Consider the following 23,657-nt stretch of genomic DNA (forward strand, 5'->3'; position numbering starts at 1 on the left):
GAAAAGATTTTCTGTCGAACAATGGGGTAATTAAGTCGACTAAACGAGAAACGGGAAGCGGGTCATCCTCTCATGAGTATCCTCTGTTATTCCATATTGACCCACTCACATCAAACGATATGACTAGAAATTCTCATGGACGACAGAGTACGAATGTTAAAATAGACGACTTCTTGAACATCCTTCAATCGAATAGATATTATTTCACCTTTTTGAAGAGGTACATGCACGTTGTAGACCACGAGCAGTTCATATTTCCATTCTGACCTTTCGCGCAAGTCAAAGAAATCGGCGAAGAAAAATAAGATACCAAACCAGTACAAGGTCTTTGTTTGGGAACTGAAAATCGCGTGGAATCCTGGGAACGTATGTCGCGCGCGCTTTAAGACGTCACAAAGGTAACCGAAAAACAAACTGAATTCGCCAGCAAACAGGGAACATCATGCAACGGTTTTCCTTCCATTTATATTTTGGTTAAACTGTCTTCACATGGCTGTGAAATGAAGATCTTTTTACTGCTGAGTACGGTTTTCATCTGTTTTTCCTTGAATACCGTTAAAGGTAAAAAGCCCCTTTTTATCTATGCTTAAGTTCAACTCCAACTTATCCCAACCTAACTTCGCGGACGAAGCCACAGTTACTGTTGGGTGGGTCAGTTCCGCCGAGAAAGTATCTTCTATTTCGTGGTATTTTATCTGGGCAAAACGACAGAAGATACCCCGAGATTTTCCTTAGAAAAATTTCACAAGTTCACGCGACAGTTCCATTCAACTCGCCGTTTGGAACACATAATTTTTAAGCTCAGTTAAGAATTTGTTTTTATCGCTATATCTGTTTCCTATTTTTTCGCTTTTCAGTTTTTCGAATTTAAAAATCCCCTTTCGATTTCAAAGATTTCTTATGGGAAGTGCACTGCTTATAGGGAAAGAAAAAAAAAATGGATATTGTTTAAAAATGTGCGCATGGCTTAGCTGTCCAATATGTGACTTATTGCACTCCTGGACAACTTTTAAAGTTATGACTAAAACCAGATTCTGTTGCACTCAAAATTTATCTTGTACATTCATCAAATCAAGGAAAGCTTGTGCTCTCATTTGACACTGCACTCGCCTCGGAGGGATCAAATACGACCCTTATTTGCCAGGATACAGACAGCAAGCTGCTAACAAACCTAACATGGTCATTTCAAAGAACTTCGGGTGATTTCGTTTTGGTTGAAAATGGTCTCCTGGTCCCTGGTGTCAATGGAGATAAATACAAGCTATCAAATTCATCAACTAAGCTGCAGATTAATCAGCTTGGCGTCAATGACATTGGAAACTACACTTGTTGCATGAGAGGAAAACAGGGGGAGACTATTCTGAGTGCTACTGTTTTCTTGGCCGTGGAAGGTAAGATATATATGAAGGAGTATATTCTTAATTTTTTAATAAGAGTTTATTGACAGATTTCGGCCTCTCCTTGTTTATCAAATCCGAAAAACAGGAAGCAGTAGTACAAATAAAGAAACATTTATGGCAACTTTTCTCGTGTTCCTTTAAGAATCCCAAGTGTGATTTTAGGTCGGTAATTCGATAGCCAAACGTGTGCATGCGGTCTATTGCTTTTATAAGATAAATTTTCTGTGGTAATATCCCAGTTATTTTATAAAACAAAGTAGCTAGCTGGCACTTGCAAATTATTGTACAATTTAAGCAATAGAAAGGGAGAAGATGATATGTTCGCGAAAAGCTCAACGTGTTATTTATAAAAACCCACAAGCGTCCATTCACAGATGCTACAGTCTGATTGGCTACGTTACTCTCTATCTGTTCCTTGATAGATATTGATTAAAATAGACTAAAAGTTTATGGTTTTAAACAGAATAAATTAAAAGCGCGAGCCTTCCTTATTATGGAGTTTTTGACGACTGGCGTATTAACTCTTTAACTCCCAGGATCTCATTAGTAATTCTCTTACTGTCTGCCATACAGTTCTTGTGATGTTAGTTTCGAGAATTTGGTATCGGATCAACTAATAATACCCTTATCAACATTTTTCGTTATTCTCATCAGTTGTCTGCTTGATATTGTATTGATATTATAAGGAGAAGTTCTGTTTTGGTCACTTATGGGAGTTGAAGGGTTAATATCAAAAACAACTACTAGATAATTCGCTCTCTATTTCTATGCGCGACAGTTCATTCGGGCTCTTATCGAATATCACGCGATAGAAGTCTCGAGCGAATAATCTAATTGTTAAATAGGAAAAATTCATTCTCTAAAGAAAGGCAGCATTGAAAAAAAAATTTATGTGAACGAGTTATAACCTGATAGACCATTGTAAAAAATTGTAGGAATACTTTCATGCAAATCGTAATCTCCTTTCCAAAACGAACAAGGTACTGAGTTTGTCGAGAACTGTTGCGCTCTGTTCGAGGGAAGCAGAAACAATTTTTCTGCATCAACTAAAAGTTGATTTAAAGAGAAAAAAATAGGTAAACCAATAGCTTACGAGAGGCTGACCGCCAGCTTTTCAGAATCTGCTACGATGCTGTACTTATCTTTACCAACTTATAATTGTGTACCAGCTAATTTTTTCCCCTTAGTAATTATTATTAAATATATCTAAAATGTGAAGCTAATTAGCAGTGGAAATAACTTTGCAAAATATACTGCCTCTTGTTTACCTCATTTTTCTATGTTAACTTTACGATATATTTATATCAGTTTTGCCCAGAAATGGCCGACCCGCAAATAATCTAAGTTCCATGACTACGGTACCTTCCGCAAGCGCTTCAAATCCCTCGAGTACTACACATCCCTCGAATGCATCGAATCCCGCAAGCGCGCTTTATCCTACGAGTGTGGAACATTCCGGAGGTATATCAACCTTGTCGAAAGGAGAAGTTAAAGCACCTTTGGAAAAACTTCAACCATCACATAGTGCAGCTTCTACTTCACCAACTATCATGCAAGGAACAACATCTCATCCTGTTTTGTCAACTTTGTCGAAAAATCCTGATAGAGTTATAGTAGCAAGTCAGGGTTGTGGAAACTTCAGTGACGACACAGGTATTATAGTGATAGTCGATTTTAGCAACTGAACATTTGCGCACCTACCCATCCTCTAACCCAACAACAGCCAACAAATGTATAAGTAGGGGTAATTTTAGGCCAGAGGAGGGGTGGGTGAACTGTTGCTTAGGTACTGACATTGATCCATTGTAATGATGAAGGCGTTAGTCTCACGAGGTGGTCATTCCTCATTTTGGATCGCGAGGGTTCTTTCTACAAACGATCAGATTTAATTCCCTCGGGGAATTAAGAATCAATTTCACTTGTATTTTCAAAGTTTTTTCAAAACTTTCTCGGGCCCATGCGATTACATATACTAAATGATTAAGCTCTTCCATGAAAAATTCAACCAATTTGTAGGGCATTGTGGCGCAGTTTGCTGGCTAAACGGAAAGTTTGGTGGACTGAAATAAACTCTTACGCGCGTGTAATTGTTCAGATTGTTTTTTTAGTCATTTTTTCTTCCAGCTCTTATTTTCTCAAAGTGATACTGGTAATAAAATTTACGTTTTCGGATATAAACATGTCTTGGGTCCCTCCCAGAGCTTCATTTCACCTTCGCCTTACAGCTCCGGCTAAAAATGACTCTGAGTCGGGTCCAAAACATATTTATGTCAGCGAACATAAAATCTATTGTTTTATAGGATAACAGCATGAGAAATTTCCAAAAATACTTTATTATGAAAACAGAGATCTAATGGTGCACGTTTTCTTTGCAGTTGCGTTTCACGAAAACGAAACTTCATCCAGTTTGATAATGATCAAAGAAAAAGGACAATTGAAACTACACTGCAGTTATTGTGCGAATTCATCACAACAGGTCTTTGGTCTTTTCTGGTACAAGGAGAATCAGATGATTCGTAATAGTACACACTATACGATAACAAATCACGGCAAAGATCTTGGTATTCCTGTGGTGCAGCAAGGAATGGATGAGGGACTTTTCATGTGTGAAGTTGTATCCTACAAACAGAACATTTCAAAGCTCATCACTGTTATTGTGAAGAAAGGTAAGCAATAACTAGTTTCATAGCGTTCGTGTATCGGTAAGATTGAAGAAAGGCTCTCACTTGGAGAAGAAAATTTTTCATGACTCAAGGTCACCGTTGTCAGTCTTTCCTTTACATTCATTCCACGTGGTGATGTGTTACTTAGGGCCGTGATATCACAAATTTTTTGTCTGGGAATGAAGCACCAAGCGACAGAGTCGTAAAAACGAGCGATGGAGCTGCGAGAGGCTTGAGGTGGAAAATGGAACTTTCCCACTCACAACTTCCTTGCTAATTGCTTTAAAGCGCGCGCAAAACCGCCAGATACCCAGGCAATGACCTCGATTGAGATTGAAGTTTCGATAAATGGGCGAATGAGTCGACTTAAGTGCTTTTGTCAAGGTAGTGTGTCTTCGATCAAAGACTTGTTTTAAACCGTACGTGATATGTGTTATACCTTTACTTTATCTCACAGCCGAGTTAAATCCATTGTTGTTAAGCGTGTTTGCTCAAAACAAGTCATACCTGTCTGTGCAAATCGCCTGGCGTCTTACGGAACACGCTGTCTTCAGTGCCTGTCATGTCAGCCTGAAGCTGAGGCTGTTGAACTCCAGTTCATGGAGTCAAGAAGTTACCAATTTATCTCAAATATTCGGGTTTTACACATTCGAACATCTGCAGCCCAGAAGAGTGTATTTATTAAACATTACACTGCAAAACAAATACAAGCAGATTGAGAACAGAGCAGTGGTTTTCTGGTCAGCGGCTTCCAACTCTTCAGGTATGAGCAGTCATTACTCCCTTTGATTTTGCTGTGTTTCCCAATAATGGCTTCCATGATCTGTTACTCGTCGCTAACAACTTTAAAGGTAAATGGTAGGCGCTGTCGCCAGCTACTATCCTGAATGAATCTGCAAACTATGCATAGTTAAAAAATTTCCTTTTAAAGAAAAACGTTAAGTAACCAAGCACACCAAATGGAATATGGGCAGTTTGTCTTTCGAACCTAAGTTCTTCGCGCAAGTTTAGGGGAGCAAAGGAATAAAGAAAATAAAGAGAAAACGTACATAATCACCAGGCAGGAACTAGGAGCGATTATCGCCGTTCTTAAGGCTCGAAAATTTTGGTTAAAGTTTAGCTCACGCAATTTGTGAACTACCGTGTTTATACGGGGAAAATATAATATGTCCCATGAGAGTATTTAGGCCTAATCATGAACTACACATGAAATTATTTTGACGCAAGCTAATCTGCTAAAAAGACTTTACAAGATTTTGCTCTATTATTACAATGTGACAGGCTTCTCAACCGTATTCAAGCCTTTTTGTGAAAGATTTCTGTCTTCTTTGCGGAGCCTTTGAAAATGGGGCGAATGCAATTGTTCAGACGTCATTTTTTAACTTATTACAAACGTTAACCCAACTGATAAAGAGAGATAGTGATGTATTTACCAACTTGGTCACCGTGAAGAGTTTCTAAATCTGAAGCTTCAAGCGTTAGCTCTTCGTTAGCGCAGAAGGGCAGAAGATGTAGTTCATTGGTTATTAGCTTTGGCCAACGAAATAATCTTATTCCCCACGAGAATTAAACCTCAGATCTTCGGACCTTGTGCTTTCATGTTCAACCACAGTCACAGTAAAAACATTTGTTGGTCCCGCAACTGGGCCGTACGCCAGCTGGCTCAGAGATGCCAAGGATCCTGTATATCGATAGGATTAGCAGCACAAAAGGCATCGTGCGTGTAGATATAGAATAAGAAAGTTAGCAGACTTTAAGCAAAATTATGTTTCCTTTCTTGTTTCAGAGTTTGATCAAAGATTACGGCTTCTCTATCACGTGATCGACAAGAGAGCTTTAAGCGTGGCGCTAGGGATCATAGGATTGCTGGGGATAATAATGATAACATACGTCTGTGCCACGTGGTGTTATTCTGATAAAAGAGGTTACTCCATCCCACCAGCGCAGACGAAGAGACAGGACGAGAATGACAGTAGTTTTGAAGTAGACACTCACTTGCTTTACAACAGGTTTGTTTTGACCATTACGTTCACTTGTCTCAGTTTAGCCTGAGTCACAGAGGCTCGACTTACAGGGAAAGTATGCTTCAGAAACCACATAATTCTCAAATCAGCCATTGAACATGAATAAGAAATTATAACGCTGATTACGTTTTGAAATTCCAAAGAGTAGCCTAACCCTTTTGAAATTTTTTTCCAATATTCTAACATTCGCTTGTAAACGCCGCCATTTTGAATCTACAGATACGGCTTACCTGTAAACAACCGACTAGGAGCTACACAGGAAAGGCTTTCTTGACCAAGATAATAATTTTCATTCGTAAACAATACCAGCAACCGCGTGTAGACCGCGCAGTCCGTTTTTCAGCACGGCCAGATAACTGAATTGCTTTTACCTGTCCATAACGACCAGTTTTCCAAGGGTTGGGTCATTCTTTGGAGTCTCGCACTGCAGATAGAAGTAAATTTACATGCATTGATATATGCTCATTTTCTTTGGTGTTGGAGCTTGCTACTTTCTTTTCGTGGAGTGTGAGCGTTTTGGAGCGACACACGCGAGGGAGTTTCTATAGTGCGTATATTCCCTTCCTCCCTCGCGTTTCTCGCTTCTTCGCAAAGCACCTGTTACGCAGGCTAGCTTGCTTCTGTGTTATGTTAATGTCCTCTTCTGGTCATGTGTGTTTTCCACGCCTCTCGCTGGGCTTTCTTCGTCCTGCACTGTAACGTGGGCTCACTATCGGCACAGCAGCTGTTTACTGAGCATTTAGTCGAAGTCGCTAAAGTGAATTCAACATGACGTTACTTTTTTCAAAGTAATCTCTCCCTCTAATTGTGATAATGTTCGTGAGTACAACGAAATGTAAAGGATTCAAGATAACCTTTGTTTCAATCTTCCATCTTAAGGGCCTTTGAAGACGACAAACTTGATTGGATGAACGAGGAAATATGATCGCAAAATAAAACTATTTCAATATCGTATTTGATCAAGCTCTCGATCTCTTTCATTACTTTTACAAAGTATTTTTCCGGCATCTTTTTTTCTGGATTTCTTCTCTTCTATAAATCTCAACAGTGAAAACACGCAAGTTTTGTTGCCTTTCTTCAAGCAATAGATGTTGAAACCAAAGATCGTTTACGACAGGTAAATTGTAAACTTTTTTACTTCCTCCGGACATGTTGTATGAATGTACATTTACATCCTTCACTTTCACCTTTGAAAAGCACACCAGGCAATATTTTCTGTAGAATGCGAATAAAAAAAACACTGTCTAACGGGGTGATTTTTATTTTTATTTTAATTAGTGCATGCTTAATCTACAAATACGAGTCAATCTGTACAACAATTCCAGCGCTAGAACATCTAAACAATAACTACAAAGCACGAATGATTACCTAACGTCTTTCACACTAGACGTGCTTCTCACTAAACTTTTCCTGTTTTTTCGACATTAAATTGATAAAAAAAGAAGCCAAATTGAATTGATTTTCTCTCTTGCCTTAAGGCCTACCAATGTCAAATACCATTGGCTTCACCACAATTTTCTCTAATTAAATTATTTTAAATGTTATGATCACAAACCATTTCTCTCACAACTCTCACAGTCTGTATAGGCAAACAGGGAACCTGCCCTTTTTAATCCCAATGCATTGTTATAAAGACAGCAAGAGTATCATTTAACCTAATACGCCATAGTTTACAGTCGGTGGATATAACATCACGAAAGTTCACGTTTATCAAGTCACGTGACACAAGTTCATCACCGTTCTTCAGTGGCATTGATGTAACTTGCGTCAAAATTGTTCAGATCAATCGAGATCTGTTAAAGAAGAAAGAAAAAGACCTCAGTGATGAACATCACCTTATAATGCAAAGAACAAGTTTTTGCCAAAGTTCTCCATTCCAGTTTTCGTTCGTATTTCTTTTCATATAACTTTTCATGAAAAACTTGAAAACTTAAGAAAATTTCTTCATTAATTGAGACAAAAACAATAACACGCCAGGATGTGAAGTGCTTTTGAGCCAAATAGATGGTCACAAAAAAGACAACAACAACAGCATTGAAAAATTATTTCTCACAGAGAACGATGTTTCCTCGTCTTGTCACCAGCGCGGGACCAAGAAAAATTCTGAGTTGCCAATGAGGAATCAACCCCCAAACCTCAATTTTGTATATCTGAGGTTCGAGTCCTCAGAAGGGTTAGATATTCTTGTTTGTTGTCTAACAATTTTAAAAGATTTTAAAGCATCTTTGCTCCAAAGTACCATGCTATGGACTTTTCCCCATCAACTTTCACGATCGTCAAGTTTATACAATTGTAGCCTTTCTTTTGAACTCACCCTTTCTGCTGTCATCAGTCTGTGTAGAGTTTTTCCTATTTCAAGGAAAGTTGGTCTGGCCTCTGGTTCTTGCTGCCAGCACTGCCACATGATGGCATATCTACAACAAAGAGAACATCTCTTATCTAAGTATTAAATTCAAAGGGTTTGAAATCAAAGGAAACATAACCGAAATCTGAGAAAAAAAGGAAAAGAAAAAAAAGCGATACGTCAAAGCTCAACGCTGACAACCTACTGAGCTAAGTGGCATTCTTTGCAGATGAATGTGCGAATAAGCTTAAGGAAAAAATATCTACCCAGAGTAGAAGGTTTACCATTGACACTAGAGATCTTAAATTCCAACTGTACTTCAAGAAAACTTCTTGAACACAAAGGCATTCTGGCTGAAGTAGATAAAAGAAATCCTTTCTTTTGTTCACAAATGAGAAAAGAAACGCATATTTTTCCCATATTATGACCATTGCAAGCTTAGAACAATTTTTAGCGACAAAACTACTCACACTTCATCAGAACAGTATTGTGGTTTGGGCATCCTGTAACCAATATGCAGCTGAGCTATCACTTGATCTCTGTTCATACCAGGGTAGGGATTAGCCCCTGCAATAGAAATAAAACTACCTAAATAAATGATATCGCACATTTTTTTAACACAAGGAAAGTTAAGGATAACAACACGCAAATAAGAGGGTTGGAGATCAGCTACGTCTCGAGCAACTCTTATGCTTCTCCCGTGATCTCCAAACTTACTACGTGCTTCTTATAACTCGATGAACGCACGCTGACAGAGAATTGGTAAATAGGGAATGGAACCTTTACCTAAAGTGACAATCTCCCATAGAAGTATGCCATATGACCAACTGCAAGAAAAGAAAAATGATTAACAAAAAATGGCACCCGACACGTTGTAATTAAGCAAACATAGTGAGCCATAGTTATGACGAGTTATTAAGAAACAACTGCTTCATCTAAACAGCGTTAAGCTATTAATTCCACTTAAAAAATATTTCTAATTTTGACATAACATAATTAACAGTCATTCACCGAAATGGAGATGAATAGTGATAAATGTTCACCACATTCACCAACACTGAGTTGAGTAATTGGTTCACTATATACCACACTGGTTCCAAAATATTAGTTTGTTTCCTTCAAATATGGTCAGAAATTAAATTGTTGACACACCATTTTGTCTCTTCGCCTACTCGGAGGTAAATAGTCCTCGTTATTCACTTCCGTACCAACCAATCAGCGCGCGCAAATAGCACTATTCACCTATTTGGTGTATACCAATAGCAAATTTGCAACTTTCAAAGTTTTAGCAACAAAAAGAAATTTTCTTGAAGATATCGTTCTCCTATGTTTCAACTATCACATGATCAACTCACAAGAATTACGACAATGTTATGCAACAACTTACATGTCACTTTCTGTGGTAGTGATTCCCTTAAATATTGATTCTAACGCCATCCAGCGAAGAGGTAATTCTGCCTAAAAATGACAACAACAAAAAAAACCAATCAATCACATTGCCAGTCAGATGAATAAGAAAGCGAAGGCATTCAAATATCACCGACGTCAACACCTCTACCACACAGTTACTTACACAAATAACAATTATAACATAGCCAGTAAATTTGTCTACTCAAATTCAATTGCGCGAGCGTGCTTCATATTCCTATTGCGCACGCTCATGACGTCAGCAAACATATCCCTCAAGACAAAAAATTTTCCATCGGGTTGAAAATGTTATAAAACAATTGGTTCATACGTCAGCTGTGCGTTCATCGAGATATGAAGCACTTGGGAAGTTTAGAGAGTACTCAAGAAGCGAGAGTTGCTCTCGGCTACGCCTCGAGCAACTCTTACGCATCTTTTGTGCTCTCCAAACTTCCCGCATGCTTCAGATCTCGATGAACGCACGCTGACGTATGAACCACTTGTTAAATTGTTAGCTTTTGGAGTTGCGAGGCAACAACATTATTGCAATGACCTAGGTCTTAAACTTAACATAAATCTATTTTGTTGACCATTCGTTGGCCTCTGGACGCCTATCAGGTCGGGGGTGATAGAAGGGGACTATATTCACAGGGTAACCGTAACAGGGGAACATTTCTCGAAGGTCCCCGTAACTATACAGACCCGTAGAGGCCCGTTATGCTGTTCTGTTTTCATTCCAGATATGGGTTTTAAAGGTTTTGGAAACGAAACAAAAAACTATCAGTTAAAAAACCAAATGTATTGGTTAGGGTGCCAGAAACTGTTTCTGTATTGTTAAAATTTTTGATTTCCAAGACTTTCGAGAGACGAGCCCCTGAACCGCACCATAAAAGAGCTATATAGTCAAACGTTTCCATTTAAAACGATTTCTGAAAGAACTATGCGGTCTCGTTATCCAGGATATTATTTTCGACGTGCAAAAATCATGTTTGGTGTTTCGGAGAAATAAAAAAAAAATAGTACTGTATAATGTAATGTAAATATAGTGTAATGTATCAAATGTAAAATAAATCTTAAAGGGATTGTTCATAACATTAGTTTGAAGGTATGAAAATAAACTTTTTTCTAAGATAATGCTTCACTATTGTAGTAGTTCGCGAGAGTTAATGTCGGCCGCTATCACTTTCACTCTGAGTATGCTCTCAGTCGATGGAAGCCGATATGTCATAGGAAATGAAATTAAACAGGATAAACCTTATAAGCCCTAACAGAAATCTTGAGTAAATGATTGATTTTTACTAAAAACTCCATCATTTACTCTAGAATTAGTAACCAACTTACCTCTCCTAACTTTAGGTATTGTTTCTTCTCGTAAATATCTCTGGCTAGACCAAAGTCAGAAATCTTACAAATGTTTCCTTTGTCCACCAGAATGTTTCTAGCGGCCAAGTCTCTGTGAACAAGCTACAAAGCAAATCATAGCAAGTTAAAATTAGTACACAACACATGTTCAAAAGTATTTCCCACCAAGACATAGCCTGTTCTGGGCACATAGTTAGTAAAACGATCTGTGAAGGGCGCGAAAGTAACAGAGGAATGAAAAAATGAGGGAAGTTGAATAGCTCACGCGATCAAAGAGAAGCGTGAACTATGATTGGCCGATGATTACATCATATCTTGTTACAATAACCGTGCGCGAGATGTGGATTATCACGTTGAAGATCTTGAACGACTTAGAATATATAGATTTCATATATTTGAACTACGGATTGAAAAATGAAGACGAGAGAGATCATTGCAGATATGACAATACTTACGCAGTAGTAAAATTGAAGACTGACAAAAATTCAACTTACTTTCATACTTGAAAGGTAACTCATTCCACGAGCAACTTGCCACGCAAATGACATCAGGTCACGGCTCGTCAAAGACACACTATTACCCGCCATGTTGGCGTAAACAACACTGCCGTGACTGGAAATAAGGAAATCTTTCAAGTTCCCCGAGGAGCAGTACTCTACGATTATGAAAGGCTGATCTGTTTAAAGTGAAAAAGGAAAAACTTTTATAAATTCATTCTTAACATTTCGATCTCCCTCACGTGATAGAGATTTTTAATCTGCGTCAAGTAACTCAGCTTGATTCATGGAGATTTTAGTTCGTTTTATTTACAAAATTTCTCCTCCAGATTATGACACCATTTCTTCCCAAGCTTCTCCTTTCTTTTACCCCACAACGCATCTCATTAGCAATGTCCAGGGTTCAAAAATCGATGAATACAATACAGTAAATGATGAATACGATTGGAGAGGAAGGCGGCGTCGGATAATACTCTCCCAACTAATCCCGATGCGAAGGAAGGTAAAACTAAACTGCTTACTGTCTGTTATGGTGCTTGTACGTTCAATCTTGCTAGAGAAACTCCATTCTTTTTTCTTGGTAAAAAATTGTCTTCTCGACAAACAAAATCAGGCGCCACTCCATATACTTTAACTCTCTCCACTCACCTGATTTAGTACAACACCCAACAAGACCAACAATGTTTGGATGAGGTACCATGGGTTTCATTAGTTCCAACTCATCAAGAAACTCTTTGTTTTGTTGCTGATCAGCATTTTCTGTCAGAGATAACAATGTCGCGAATGAGCCACTCTGCTTCGGAAGTCTCTTACCATGGAGGGCATGTTTACGTTTAAGGCAGGTGACCGTTTGCCGAGTCACCATGTTTAACTTAGGATTAGACGGAACAGAGAAGGGAAGAGTTCTAGATTCAAGATGGCGGCCGAGTTTTTTCATACGCGATCGCTCGCCAAAATCTTAAAATTATTTTTCTCGGTTTACAATTGAAGACAACTGACTTGAATTTTGAGAGCGTTCAAGCTACCTAAAGCCCTTGACGCATGGAATCCTTTAGTATAAGAGCATTTCTCGAGTCATTCTCAAATAATGTTCGTCACCGCTATCTTAAGCGTTGCAACGAAGAGAAACGTTTCAGGACAAGCACGATGAGATCTCAGTCCCTACCACGGCAGAGCTTGCGCCAGTTAAGCCAGAGAAAATCAGTCCAACCGTAAGTAAGCATACAAACCTTTTAACATCTTTACGGCTACAACTTGTATGCCTCGTTTCGTCTTCAAATAACCCTTCATGACTTGTCCAAAGTGGCCTGAGCCCAATTTCTTATCAAGGCGCACATTCCTCTTAGGTACTTCCCACTGCTTTGGTCGAGAGATGGATGCATACTCACTGCCAGCTGCCATAGCGGCTGCCGCATCGGGTTTGATGGTGACATAAGAATACGTGTCACACCTCTGGGTTGGAGGGGATTGGCCGACATTGGGATCCGCATAAGTGTACGGGTCTTCTCCCTGTGTCAAGAATGAAGTGAATAGTTTAGAGCGCTTTTTGATTGTTTTTTTAAGACCAAAACTTACGTAACTACAACAGACAATCAGAATAAGGTAGACATCACGAATAGTAACTAAGAACTTAATATAAATCATATCACCAAACTCAAGCGCCATACTCAAGCTACAAAAACAACAAATCTTTTCTTGGTCGCAAAAAGAAGTAACACAACTGAATAATAAGAAAACTACTTATAGTTTACAAGCTATTTTCAAAAGCATAGTTTAATCACAACTGGAGCCTAGAGGCTAGAGGAACCGCGAGGTTTTTTAGCTTAACTCTTCCCATTTGAAGTCAGGTTTTTAACAAAAAGAGAAACGAGAGAATAAAAACCCACACTTAAAAGATCGTGTAGTACTACAACAGCGACAGATACTTGAATTTTTATTTAAATTACTTATGATGTTGTTCCGACAGCAAATAATATTTCTCTTGTAGATAGAAATAAGAGAAATGGTAAGTTTTTTTAGTTCGGTAAAGACAGAAAAGATGTTTTTTTTCGTCTTGTCACGAGCGTGGGACAAAGAAAAAATTCTGAGACCCCACGAGGAATCGAACCTTCAGAATCAGACTTTCGGATTCATCGGAGCATCGGAGCGCGGAATCCGAAGGTCTGAGGTTCGATTCCTCATGGGGACTCAGAATTTTGTTTTTCTTTGTCCCACGCTCGTGACAAGACGAAAAAGAACATCTTTTCAACATTTCACTTATTTGTCCAAAGACAATGTATTCAGGTCTTTAAAATAATAAGGAATGTCTTGCCAAAGATCTATCGCCTGAAATGAAAGCATTTGTCTAACGATTTTGGTTCGAGGATAGAGTTTCCAGAAATTTTGCGAGGAAAACGTTTGCGGTTTTTGCGCGCTTCCTAACCTTAACCATTTCAACCCTAAGAGTGACTGACACCCAAGTTCTCCTCACAACAGTACCGCTAAATCATCTATCAACATTATGAGAATATGGAGAATAATCGCCAACCCAAGAAGCTTTGATTACCAATTGATTTCTCCTTGTCAATACCAAAAGGAATGTATAGAAGAGAGTATGGAGAATATGGATGTTGATGTTAGAGTGTAAAGGGTTAACTCGCCCTAACAAGACGCCTACTCTGCAGACTTACGTTAGGCCAATGCCTCTTCTTTAACCCTTTAACTTCCATGAAAGACCAAGACAGAATTTCTCCTTACAATATCAATACAATATCAAGTAGACAAGTGATAAGAATAAAGAAAAATATCAATGAGAGGATTATTAGTTGATCTCATACCAAATTCTCCAAACCAACATCACAAGAACTATTTGGCCGACAGTAAGGAGAATTTGCTAATGAGATCGTAGGAGTTTAAGGGTTAAAAGATGTAAATATTTTCTAAGTGTAACTACATACCACCACAGAGTATTGTACAGCTGGGAGAGGCTGAGCAGGATCTTTTTTCTTCTTGTTTTTACGACGTATGATCAGCACCACCACAATAACCAAAAGTACAGCACACACCCCTCCTATGACTCCACCCAATATGGCGCCTGTTGATGAACCTTCGTCTTTACGGGCTTGCGGACCGCTGTCTTCCCCTGAAAAATATGTTAAGAAATATGTCATATCGAGTAAAGGGGGTACGTTTTCTACAGAAACTGTGAGGCTGTGTCTGCTGGGGTGTATTACAAGATAATTTAGCTTTATCGACTGAGTTAATGATGTGATGCGAATCTAAATATGGAGGCTCGCTGGTTAGCTATACCAAGTAACTCCTACTAACAATGTCAGTGTAATGTCAAGCTGGATGGTGACTGATAACAAAGATAATCACCTATGGGGTATTACTTGATTTAACAACAAATTCTCACAACTAAATTAAAACAAGTGTAAGGAGGAAAATAAGGAGAATTGACATAAAGATCTCGGTGTTTACCCATTCACTCCCAAGACCTGCTTATTAATTCTCTACTCTAGCTGTTACAGACTTCATTGTAAATTAGTTACTAGAATTTTGTGTTAGACCACAATAACTTCTTCTACCTGATAGTTTTAAGGGTTCTCATGTGGATAACGTATGTACATCACTTGGAGAAGTAACATGTTAATCACTTCTGGGTTTTCATGGGTTAAAATATTTAATAATGTACATGAAAAAGTTATGTGCTTCTTATTGGCTGAAAATGAGTGCATTCTCATGTAACACAAATGCAAAGTTGTAACAAGAGTACATATTATAAATGGCACCTGCGCGCTTTCAAAATTTCATCTGTCTGGACTTAACATGATTTCTTGTGCAATTTAGTGTGAATAGGCATTTGTAAATTTTTCAAAGACAACAGCTCATTAACCCTTTACTCCCATGAGTGACCAAGACAGAATTTCTCCCTACAATATCAATACAATATCAAGCAGACAAGTGATGAGAATAAAGAAAAATATCAATGAGGGGATTATAAGTTGATCCAATAGCAAATTCTCCATACTAACATCACAAGAACTGTATGGTAGACAGTAAGAGTTAAAGGGTTAACATCAAATTGCATTTGAAATCATGTTGTTACGTATACACATTGAACAACCATGTACCTTTTAAGTTCACTGAAACTTCTCTGGATTCACTGAATCCAAACTGATTGACAGCAAGCACACTGAAAACAAATGCACCATTCCATCCCTCTTCCTTATTCAACATGGCACTTGTCAAATTTCCTGACATTTTATCAGAACTTGTCCACACATCTGAGCCGCTGATCTTGTATCTTACAATTAAGGTGCTGTCGGCTCCTCCATCATATCCAGGGAGCCATGATACCAGTATAGTTTGGAAAGATGTTTGTTTGACTGTGACATTAGAGGGTGCCTCAGGGGCTCCTGTAAGGAAGTAGCAGAAGAAAAAATTTTAATGAAACTGTGATTACATTTATACATTTGAATCAGTTAGAGGGGAGAATCAACAATCAGTTCTTGGGGGTTAAAAAGTTAACACCAAAGATCTTATACAGTGCAGCTAAAAGACAAGGGTTAATTTCTTTGTTTGGTGGTGTTGGGACAAAACTAAAAAACCCTCCAATTTCAGCAAAGGGTTACTGAAATTTTTCTATCTCAAACCTTTCCAAGTGCAACTACTTATTCATAAAAAATGCAAACAGAGCACACATTACTGTTGGGTTTGAAAACTTATATCAAATACTTATAACTTCTGGCTAAAAATTCTTGTAAACAGGTCAGATCTTTGCTCTCTTCTTAAAGCCTTGCTGGGCCAAGTCACTATCTTTACCTTAATCAATACACCGCCCACATAAATATTCAATTAATTTGATTTGATTTCCAAAAATATTGCCAGCTATCCAAGACAGGGGATGTTGACCTCAGAGGGAAGTTATGAACATAGAAAATCTACTGATGAGTTAATAAAGTGCTCCAACAACAAGTACTACAGAAAAGTGAAGACTTTGAGAGCATGTCATTCATCTTTACCAGTAGTAAAAATTTATAGAGCTACCTTTGACAGCCAAAGTTATATTTGCTGAACCGGTTCCAAACTGATTTTGAGCCATTAAGGCGTAAACCCCATTTTGACTGTACTGCACCAAAGTTATAAGAAGTTCAGCTTTGTATGTGCCATTAGCATGTAGCTTAATGGTTCCAGGATCTTTGAGCTGTTTGCCATCTTTATACCATGTGACATCTGGCTCAGTTTCACTCATTACAAAGAACTGTAGAGTTATGTTGGAACCCTTCCTGATGTCTCTATACAGAAGCAATGATTTGACCTCAGGCACTCTTCCATCTACAGAAAATCATTCAAATAATGGAATTATGCTTTTTAGATAGGAAATCTTCTGTGTTTCGCAGATTGTCAACTATGTCAAACAGATTGGACACACTAAAATAGTTGAGGGAGAAAGTTTTAATTAATGTTTTCACAGTGAAATTAAATTAGGTCAGGTGCACTCCTTTGAAAAGTCAGGTTGTGAGACAGCAGACCCATCTTGCTATAAAGTGCAGTTTTACGAAGGTTCCAGTTGGGTGAAGCAGTAAGGATTAATGCCAATCCTCTTTAAAGCATATTCCAAATATTGAAACTCTTCTAAGGTGGAGTTGACATTGTATAGACCCTGGGCCCCCTGAAAGGGCAAATATGGACTGGTAACAATTATTCATTGGCTATGGCCAATCTTTCATTCTACATGTTAATTCTAATAAAAGTTTCTCTATTTTCAATTTTTTTCTTTTGTTTCAATAGAAAACACTAAGCTGAGGTTAAACTGCACCACCTCAAATACAAAGATACAAAATTTAATAAATGCCTGAGTCTTATTAACCATGTTGGAGGTCCCTACTGTAAGTTAAGGACCACTGAAGTTTTTTCTGCTTGATTTCATGGCCTAAGTATAACATACAAAGGCCATAACTCCAAGTGGAAAAAATGAAGTTCTGAAACTTGTAGTAAGGAACCAAGAAAACAAGGTTATTTTATTACTAATATCTCTGGGTTTGATTTCAATTAACTCAAACTATTGAATTTAGCAAAATGTAAAATAAAATATGGCCTGCTAAGTTGACCAATCACAACACATGGGCTATCTGAGAAATATAACAAGATAAGATTATTTAATTGTCTTGTGATAGGAAACAAACATACCTCCAACAAACAATGTTATGTTGCCCTCAGCTGTGCCTGCCACACCACTGACAACACAAACAAAATGACCTGAAACAGAACTTGTGACATTGCTTAATTCTAAAATGGCTTCAAATCTTGACCCTACACCTCGGACAAACTGAAATCCTAGGTCTGTGACCTTGTTTCCATCTTTGTACCAAATTACTTGTGGTATTGGGCTTCCACTGAAGAAACATTTCAACTCAACATCAGAGCCAACTGTAGCAACTACTGCTGGTCTTGGTACTTCAACTTTATAAGGAATAACAGAACCTTTGGAGAAAGAAAAAATGTTACCTCTACAAATTATCATGGTACAATCTGCACAGGAAGGGTAGTCTTTATTAATCACTGGGGAAAATTTATGTTTGAAGAGCCCAGGCTGTAACCATAAAGGAAATTTAACAGCAGTCATTATTTTATTAAACACAGATGCCATCAATTGAAAGTATGCAAAAAAAAAAAAAACACCTCAGTCATAACTCCACTTTAATCTGACAATTATGTATGCTGGGGACTTTTTACCTCAATGGTGCTTGAAGCAATGTGAATGATTGTGCAAATTGTATTTTACTTTACAAGGAAAAGGTTTGGGAAACTTCTGACAATGAAAAAGTAGTTTTCATTCATATTATTATTAAAAAAAAAAACTTTAGATACAAGCATAAAAATTTAAGTACCACCAACATGTTTTGCTGTCTGAGTGAAAACCTTGATGGTACAGAGATGAGTTTTCCTTACTGTATATTCAATTAATTTTGAAAAATATCAAATTTAGCCACAAAGTTAAGACTTCTTTTCCTTTGTAATTTAAGTGTCACAAAGTGCATATTGTTTCAAATACCTCACGATTAGCTTTCCAAATGATTGGTTGAAATCAGGGAACACCAAAATCAGTGAAATTTGCCTTTGTGTGCTGTTTGCATTCCAAAAATATCTTGCACAGGGGTATCTCCTACAGGTACATTAAAATAACTTGAATAATCAAGTCACTCACTGGAAAAATAAACTCTGGATCTCCTGCTTGTTACACTTCCTTTGGCATTAGTCACTATGCAACGATATTTCCCAGTATGACGACGTCTTATTCCATCAATTTTCAACTTAAATATCTTAACATTGCGCCAAGTTGTGTTTGTTAAGGAGAATGAATTGTCCTCCCTTAAATCACTGCCATTGCGAGTCCACTTAACCACAAATGATGTGGCACTGCCAACAACACCACAGGATAATGCCACACTCCCTCCAATGACAGTTGGAACATCCTGGGGTTGCATAACAACTGAGGGATCTTAAAGACAAAAATATAAAGATCCGATTGTTAATTCTCCCTTCAAACTTCAACTCATTCCCTTGTAAATTAGTTAGAAGAATTTGGTGATAGATCAAGACAACAACTTCTACCAGATAAGTTTGAGTATTCTCATTACCTGTTTGCTCAATAATGTCTGGATATTATAGGGAGAAGTTACATGTTAATCACTTCTGGAAGTTAAAGGGTTAATATATAAGTCAATGAGGGGAGGAGAAATATTAATTCTCTGACCCCCTTAGGCTGGCTAGCCTCTGCCGTAATTTCTCCTCACATTATTACCCACAAATCACACATCAACCTTTTAACTCCCCAGAACTGATTGTTCATTCTCTCCTCTTACTGTTACACATTTCCTTGTAAATCGGTTTTGAGAATTTTGTGTTCGATCAAGATAACGATTTCTACCTGATAAGTTTGAGTAGCCTCATTACCTCATTGCTGGACAATGTATGGATATTACAGGGAGAGATTACATGTTAATCTCTTCTGGGAATTGAAGGGTTAACCCTTCCACCCCTAAGAGTGATTAACATCTAATTTCTCCTTACAATATCTCCCCTGAATCACTCATGAAGGTCACAAGAATAAAGGAAATGATCATCAACTAAAGAAGCTTTTGCCTGTGAAACAAATTCTCCTTGTCAGCATGTTAGGAAATGTATGATGAACAGTAGGGAGAATATACATACTGATGTTAGGGTGTAAAAGGTTGAAGTTATGAGAATAAGTAAATGATTATCAACTAAAAAAATCCCTTGATTGTTACACAAATTCTCCTTGTCTGTGCCTTAGGAAATGTTTTGAGAACAGTATGGAGAATATGCATACTAATGTTAGGGACTTAAGAGTTAAATCTAAGGTCTGGGGTTCCTTTCAAGGTGGTAAGGTCAATAACCATTAAACTAATCATCTGAATTCAATTTCCATTCAAAATAGTTTCAAGAACAAGGCTGAATGTCACATTTGAGACCTACATGTACATTGTACATAACAACCCACAAGGTTGCATTGATAACCTTTCTAACTTAGGAATTTGTACTGACATCTTCTGCAATCTTTAATTAATGGCACTCCAAGGTTTTCCCAGAAGTACTTCCAATGTTTTTAATAAAATTACATACCTGAGACCACTTCAACATAGACTGAAGAAGAAATAGATCCATAATAATTAGATGCTGTACAGGTGTACCATCCAGTGTGGGAAACCTTTGCAGTGGAAAACACTAAATTGTTTCCCTCAACTACAGGATTAAAGGAAACTACAAGATGTCCATTGTGTGACCAAAAGTGCGCTGGCTCAGGAAATGCAATAGCATCACATGGCAAGGTGTATTCTTGGTCCTCATACAATGTCGCATTGCGTGGCTTGATTTTCCAGCTAGGTGCACTTTCTAGATGAGAGATGGAACAATTGGTTAGTAAAATTTTGCTCTCAAAACATCCACTTGAATATCACTGATGACTGTTGAAATCTGTTTGGCTCTCAGCACAGTGATTTATTCACAAGTCCAAAAATGTTTTTGCTCTAAATGGTATCTTTTTCCAGCCAATGAAAAAGCAACATCAAAACAAAATGACCAATCAGATTTCAAGGCTTATTTAAAATAACCAATCAAATTGCAGGTAATGAAAGCAAAAATTGCTTGCCTTTTTTAGTTTTAAATGTGGGAATGGAGTGGGGGAAATAAAATTTTTAACAAATTTTTATGGACCATCTATCTAAACTTAATGCCATCACGATGTTAATCTTAAGAGTTTACATACCTGTTCGCACAGTAATGTAAAAATGGGCTTCAGCTCTTCCATATTTGCTCTGGGCCACACAGCCGTATTTCCCTGAATCTGACCATTGTAGGTGGAAGATATAGAGATTTCCAAAGACAATAAATCTGCCTCCAGATCTAATCACAGTCTCACCACTTCCAGTATATCTCACCCACTTCACAGTGGGTTTTGGTATGCCTTTTGCAGAGCATTTTACAACTGTTGTTGAAGAATGTAACTTGGCTGTTTTATTCTTAGGTTTATGTGTGAAATATGGTTTCAAACTCTCTGTAAATGAAAAAAAAACTAATAATAATTTAAAAAGCCAGTGAGCAAATCAGTGTGTGAAATAGATTCCAAAAATGACAGTAATGGAACCAATCTTCACTTGGAAATCTTTTTGTCTCTGTGATAGCTGCTTCATGATGCCCATAATATTGCATGAATTGTTGAATGGGTCACACTGCCATCTGGGGTTTCCCTGTAAGTCTTCGGAGATCAAGGAGTTGGCTGTGTTATAACCCAGGATTTGGCAATAACATTAAAGATAAGCAGGCTTATTCAGGATTGTATGTAACAAGACATAGTGGGAAGATTTCCAAACAACCATGATATAATCCAAACAGCAATGTATTATTTTCTCTAAGAACGGTAAGCGTAATGAGCATGGGGCTGTGTAGAAACTCTTGCATACACATAGGAACCAAGATCGAGAAGGTCTAGTGACCTTCTCACTGACAGCCTGCAAAGTTAGATGACAAATATCTCTGAAAATAAATTGCCCCCAGCTCGTTGGACACTTCACGTGCATCCATTTTTTTTCTATCTGCAGTCTAGCTTGAGACAATGAATGATAATTAAAATTACGCAAGGTAATTGCTCAGGTTTTGTGTTTTAAAACATTGCGATGCATGCACATGTAATTAACTCGAAGTTGAATGAAATTGAACAAATTTCATGGAACTCCAACAGAGCAAATCCAGTCAAAATGAATTTTAAAAAAACAGCTCATAGCGGAGTTTTAATTGATTGAACGAGTAACCTGATTTCAGCTTAATCTATTACTTACGGGTCTGAACACTTGAAAACTTTGTCTGGAAGACAAAACACGTCATCAATAACGTTAAGCTTATGTTCTTCCAAACAGAATCCATTTCCGCTCGCTCGATCAGCAATCAAAACGAATTCGATTCGCCCGGGTGAATAGGTTAAAAACCAACGTCTGAGAATTAGTCCTGCAAGAAACAATATTACACAGAGAGAAAGAAATTCATCATGCAAGATCAGTAGTTTTTGAGAGCGCGAAAGGCATAACTCTGCTCTCTGACAAGTCTAATGTAAATAAGTGACGCAGTCCCGCGTACAAATTCGCTGCAAGTCATGCAAGAGATGTATAGATCAAAAGATAACATTACTAACAGCAACATTTAATAGCACGAGATACTACTCACTTGTCTTTCTTCCTACCGAGATGAATCAGCAGAACTAATAATCATAACTCCACTTGATCGATCCAAGCTGAAACTTGAACGAGCCGACTGTCATTTCTATTCAAACGCCGCTTGACGTCATGTCGGGGGTGAGAGGGTGTGACATAGGATCGGCAACTTCCGTTGAGATCAACTTCCGGTCAACAGAAGATTATTACTTCCATCTTGTTTCAAAGACTGATCGACTAACATGGATTGAATCTAAGATCAATTTAGACTTGTAGATATCAACATTTAGTGTGGATGGGCAATTGAGGTTCAGATAGGCAAAGACGAAATTGAAGAAGCGATTTAAAATGTTAATACGTGATTTCCGAATGCCTCTTGTCATCATGTAGACTCACATACAATATAGGAATATTGGTGTTATCGGTCATCTTCGCTCGACATGTACCATGTGTCTGCAAAGAAGCCAGTGTATTATGTTGTCAAGTATCTTTGTCAACGGTTGGTGAGATCACGATCAAATCCTGCCGGTTTCATCTTTTTTAACCAGATTATTTTTTTAAGCAAAGTAAGACAAGACCACTAATAATAAAAACACAATAGCCAAGATGCGTTTTTTAAGCGGATCTAACATGCGGATTTCAAGGCATCGTGTTAGCATTAATCTTGTTAAGAGCGCTACGATAACTGCAGTCTTTTGTCGAACAAGAAGATTAAGACGATAGTAAACCTATAAGAAGCTCAACAGCTGTCCGTGGCGATCAAGTAATAATATGTTGTATCGATGTTGTGTTTCATGTTTTAAGTTCAGACCTATTCAATACACCCTTAGTCCTTTCTTATCGTGGAACATTGCTTTTAGAATCCCCGTTTACTTGTTGTGGACTTTTATTTGTAGTGTTCGACAATTCTATTCAAATGTCCAAATACTGTAGAAAATGGAACCGTCGTTCAAGAGATAGGAATTTTTTTAAACGGTACATTTGCGTCATAGCCAGTTTTTCCTGAAACTAGATATGAAAATTTGATAAAAACACTGAGATTATTTTTTTCTTTTTGCTTTACGTCGATGGAAAAAGGAAAGAATCTGCTGGAGGATTTCTGGAACGAGGAGTTTAGTTATTTTTTGACGTAAGTTTGATCAAAAGTACGAGGAGCAATGCAGTTACGACCTTGAATGACCTTGAAAACACCCTTCCGATTTCATCCCCAAAAAGATCAGACCCATTGTTACCAAGCAGCATTTTCCCCCT

The 23,657-nt window shown here is 37.8% G+C and overlaps 2 protein-coding genes and 1 long non-coding RNA gene across 5 annotated transcripts; 1 reads left to right on the forward strand and 2 right to left on the reverse strand.

Annotated features, from left to right (window-relative positions):
• Positions 1 to 398: 398 nt before the first annotated feature.
• On the forward strand, positions 399 to 7,335 carry LOC113675502 (uncharacterized). Its single transcript, XM_027192097.2, has 7 exons — positions 399 to 561; positions 1,077 to 1,391; positions 2,709 to 3,053; positions 3,776 to 4,066; positions 4,521 to 4,826; positions 5,850 to 6,072; positions 6,967 to 7,335. The coding sequence occupies exons 1-7, from the start codon at positions 501 to 503 to the stop codon at positions 7,010 to 7,012; spliced, it is 1,587 nt and encodes a 528-aa protein (XP_027047898.2). The 5' UTR covers positions 399 to 500; the 3' UTR covers positions 7,013 to 7,335.
• Positions 4,726 to 6,399, reverse strand: LOC149043849 (uncharacterized). Its single transcript, XR_016187572.1, has 2 exons — positions 5,497 to 6,399; positions 4,726 to 4,963 (listed from the first exon to the last, which is right to left on the reverse strand). It is a non-coding gene; the product is annotated as an uncharacterized LOC149043849 (long non-coding RNA).
• LOC113675501 (fibroblast growth factor receptor 4) lies at positions 7,333 to 22,557 on the reverse strand. 3 transcript variants are annotated; one of them, XM_027192094.2, is made up of 18 exons: positions 22,420 to 22,557; positions 22,038 to 22,203; positions 20,969 to 21,256; positions 20,326 to 20,595; positions 18,887 to 19,180; positions 17,869 to 18,162; positions 16,726 to 17,013; positions 15,810 to 16,094; positions 14,634 to 14,818; positions 12,927 to 13,206; positions 12,346 to 12,456; positions 11,695 to 11,876; positions 11,180 to 11,302; positions 9,819 to 9,889; positions 9,218 to 9,258; positions 8,902 to 8,998; positions 8,402 to 8,501; positions 7,333 to 7,880 (listed from the first exon to the last, which is right to left on the reverse strand). In XM_027192094.2, exons 2-18 carry the CDS (start codon positions 22,120 to 22,122, stop codon positions 7,821 to 7,823), a joined length of 3,054 nt encoding a protein of 1,017 aa, XP_027047895.2. In that variant the 5' UTR covers positions 22,123 to 22,203; positions 22,420 to 22,557; the 3' UTR covers positions 7,333 to 7,820. The 3 variants fall into 3 exon arrangements, with proteins under 3 accessions (XP_027047895.2, XP_089065096.1, XP_089065097.1); XM_089208970.1 differs by lacking the exon at positions 22,420 to 22,557 and having other exon boundaries at positions 22,038 to 22,251; XM_089208971.1 differs by lacking the exons at positions 17,869 to 18,162; positions 18,887 to 19,180.
• Positions 22,558 to 23,657: the final 1,100 nt, after the last annotated feature.

The sequence above is a fragment of the Pocillopora damicornis genome, chromosome 6 (assembly GCF_964200805.1).
Source record: "Pocillopora damicornis chromosome 6, jaPocDami1.2, whole genome shotgun sequence".
Taxonomy (NCBI): domain Eukaryota; kingdom Metazoa; phylum Cnidaria; class Anthozoa; order Scleractinia; family Pocilloporidae; genus Pocillopora; species Pocillopora damicornis.

Excerpts from the sequence above, each read along its gene's own strand:
- LOC113675502 (XM_027192097.2), top strand. The coding sequence starts at position 501 with ATGAAGATCTTTTTACTGCTGAGTACGGTTTTCATCTGTTTTTCCTTG. Across the intron at positions 3,054-3,775 it reads AAACTTCAGTGACGACACAG|TTGCGTTTCACGAAAACGAA; the intron begins GTATTATAGTGA and ends TTTTCTTTGCAG. Across the intron at positions 4,827-5,849 it reads AGCGGCTTCCAACTCTTCAG|AGTTTGATCAAAGATTACGG; the intron begins GTATGAGCAGTC and ends TTCTTGTTTCAG.
- LOC113675501 (XM_027192094.2), bottom strand. The coding sequence starts at position 22,122 with ATGGATTCTGTTTGGAAGAACATAAGCTTAACGTTATTGATGACGTGT. Across the intron at positions 17,014-17,868 it reads CATAACATTGTTTGTTGGAG|ATGGAAGAGTGCCTGAGGTC; the intron begins GTATGTTTGTTT and ends GATTTTCTGTAG. Across the intron at positions 8,502-8,901 it reads CAATACTGTTCTGATGAAGT|ATATGCCATCATGTGGCAGT; the intron begins GTGAGTAGTTTT and ends TCTTTGTTGTAG.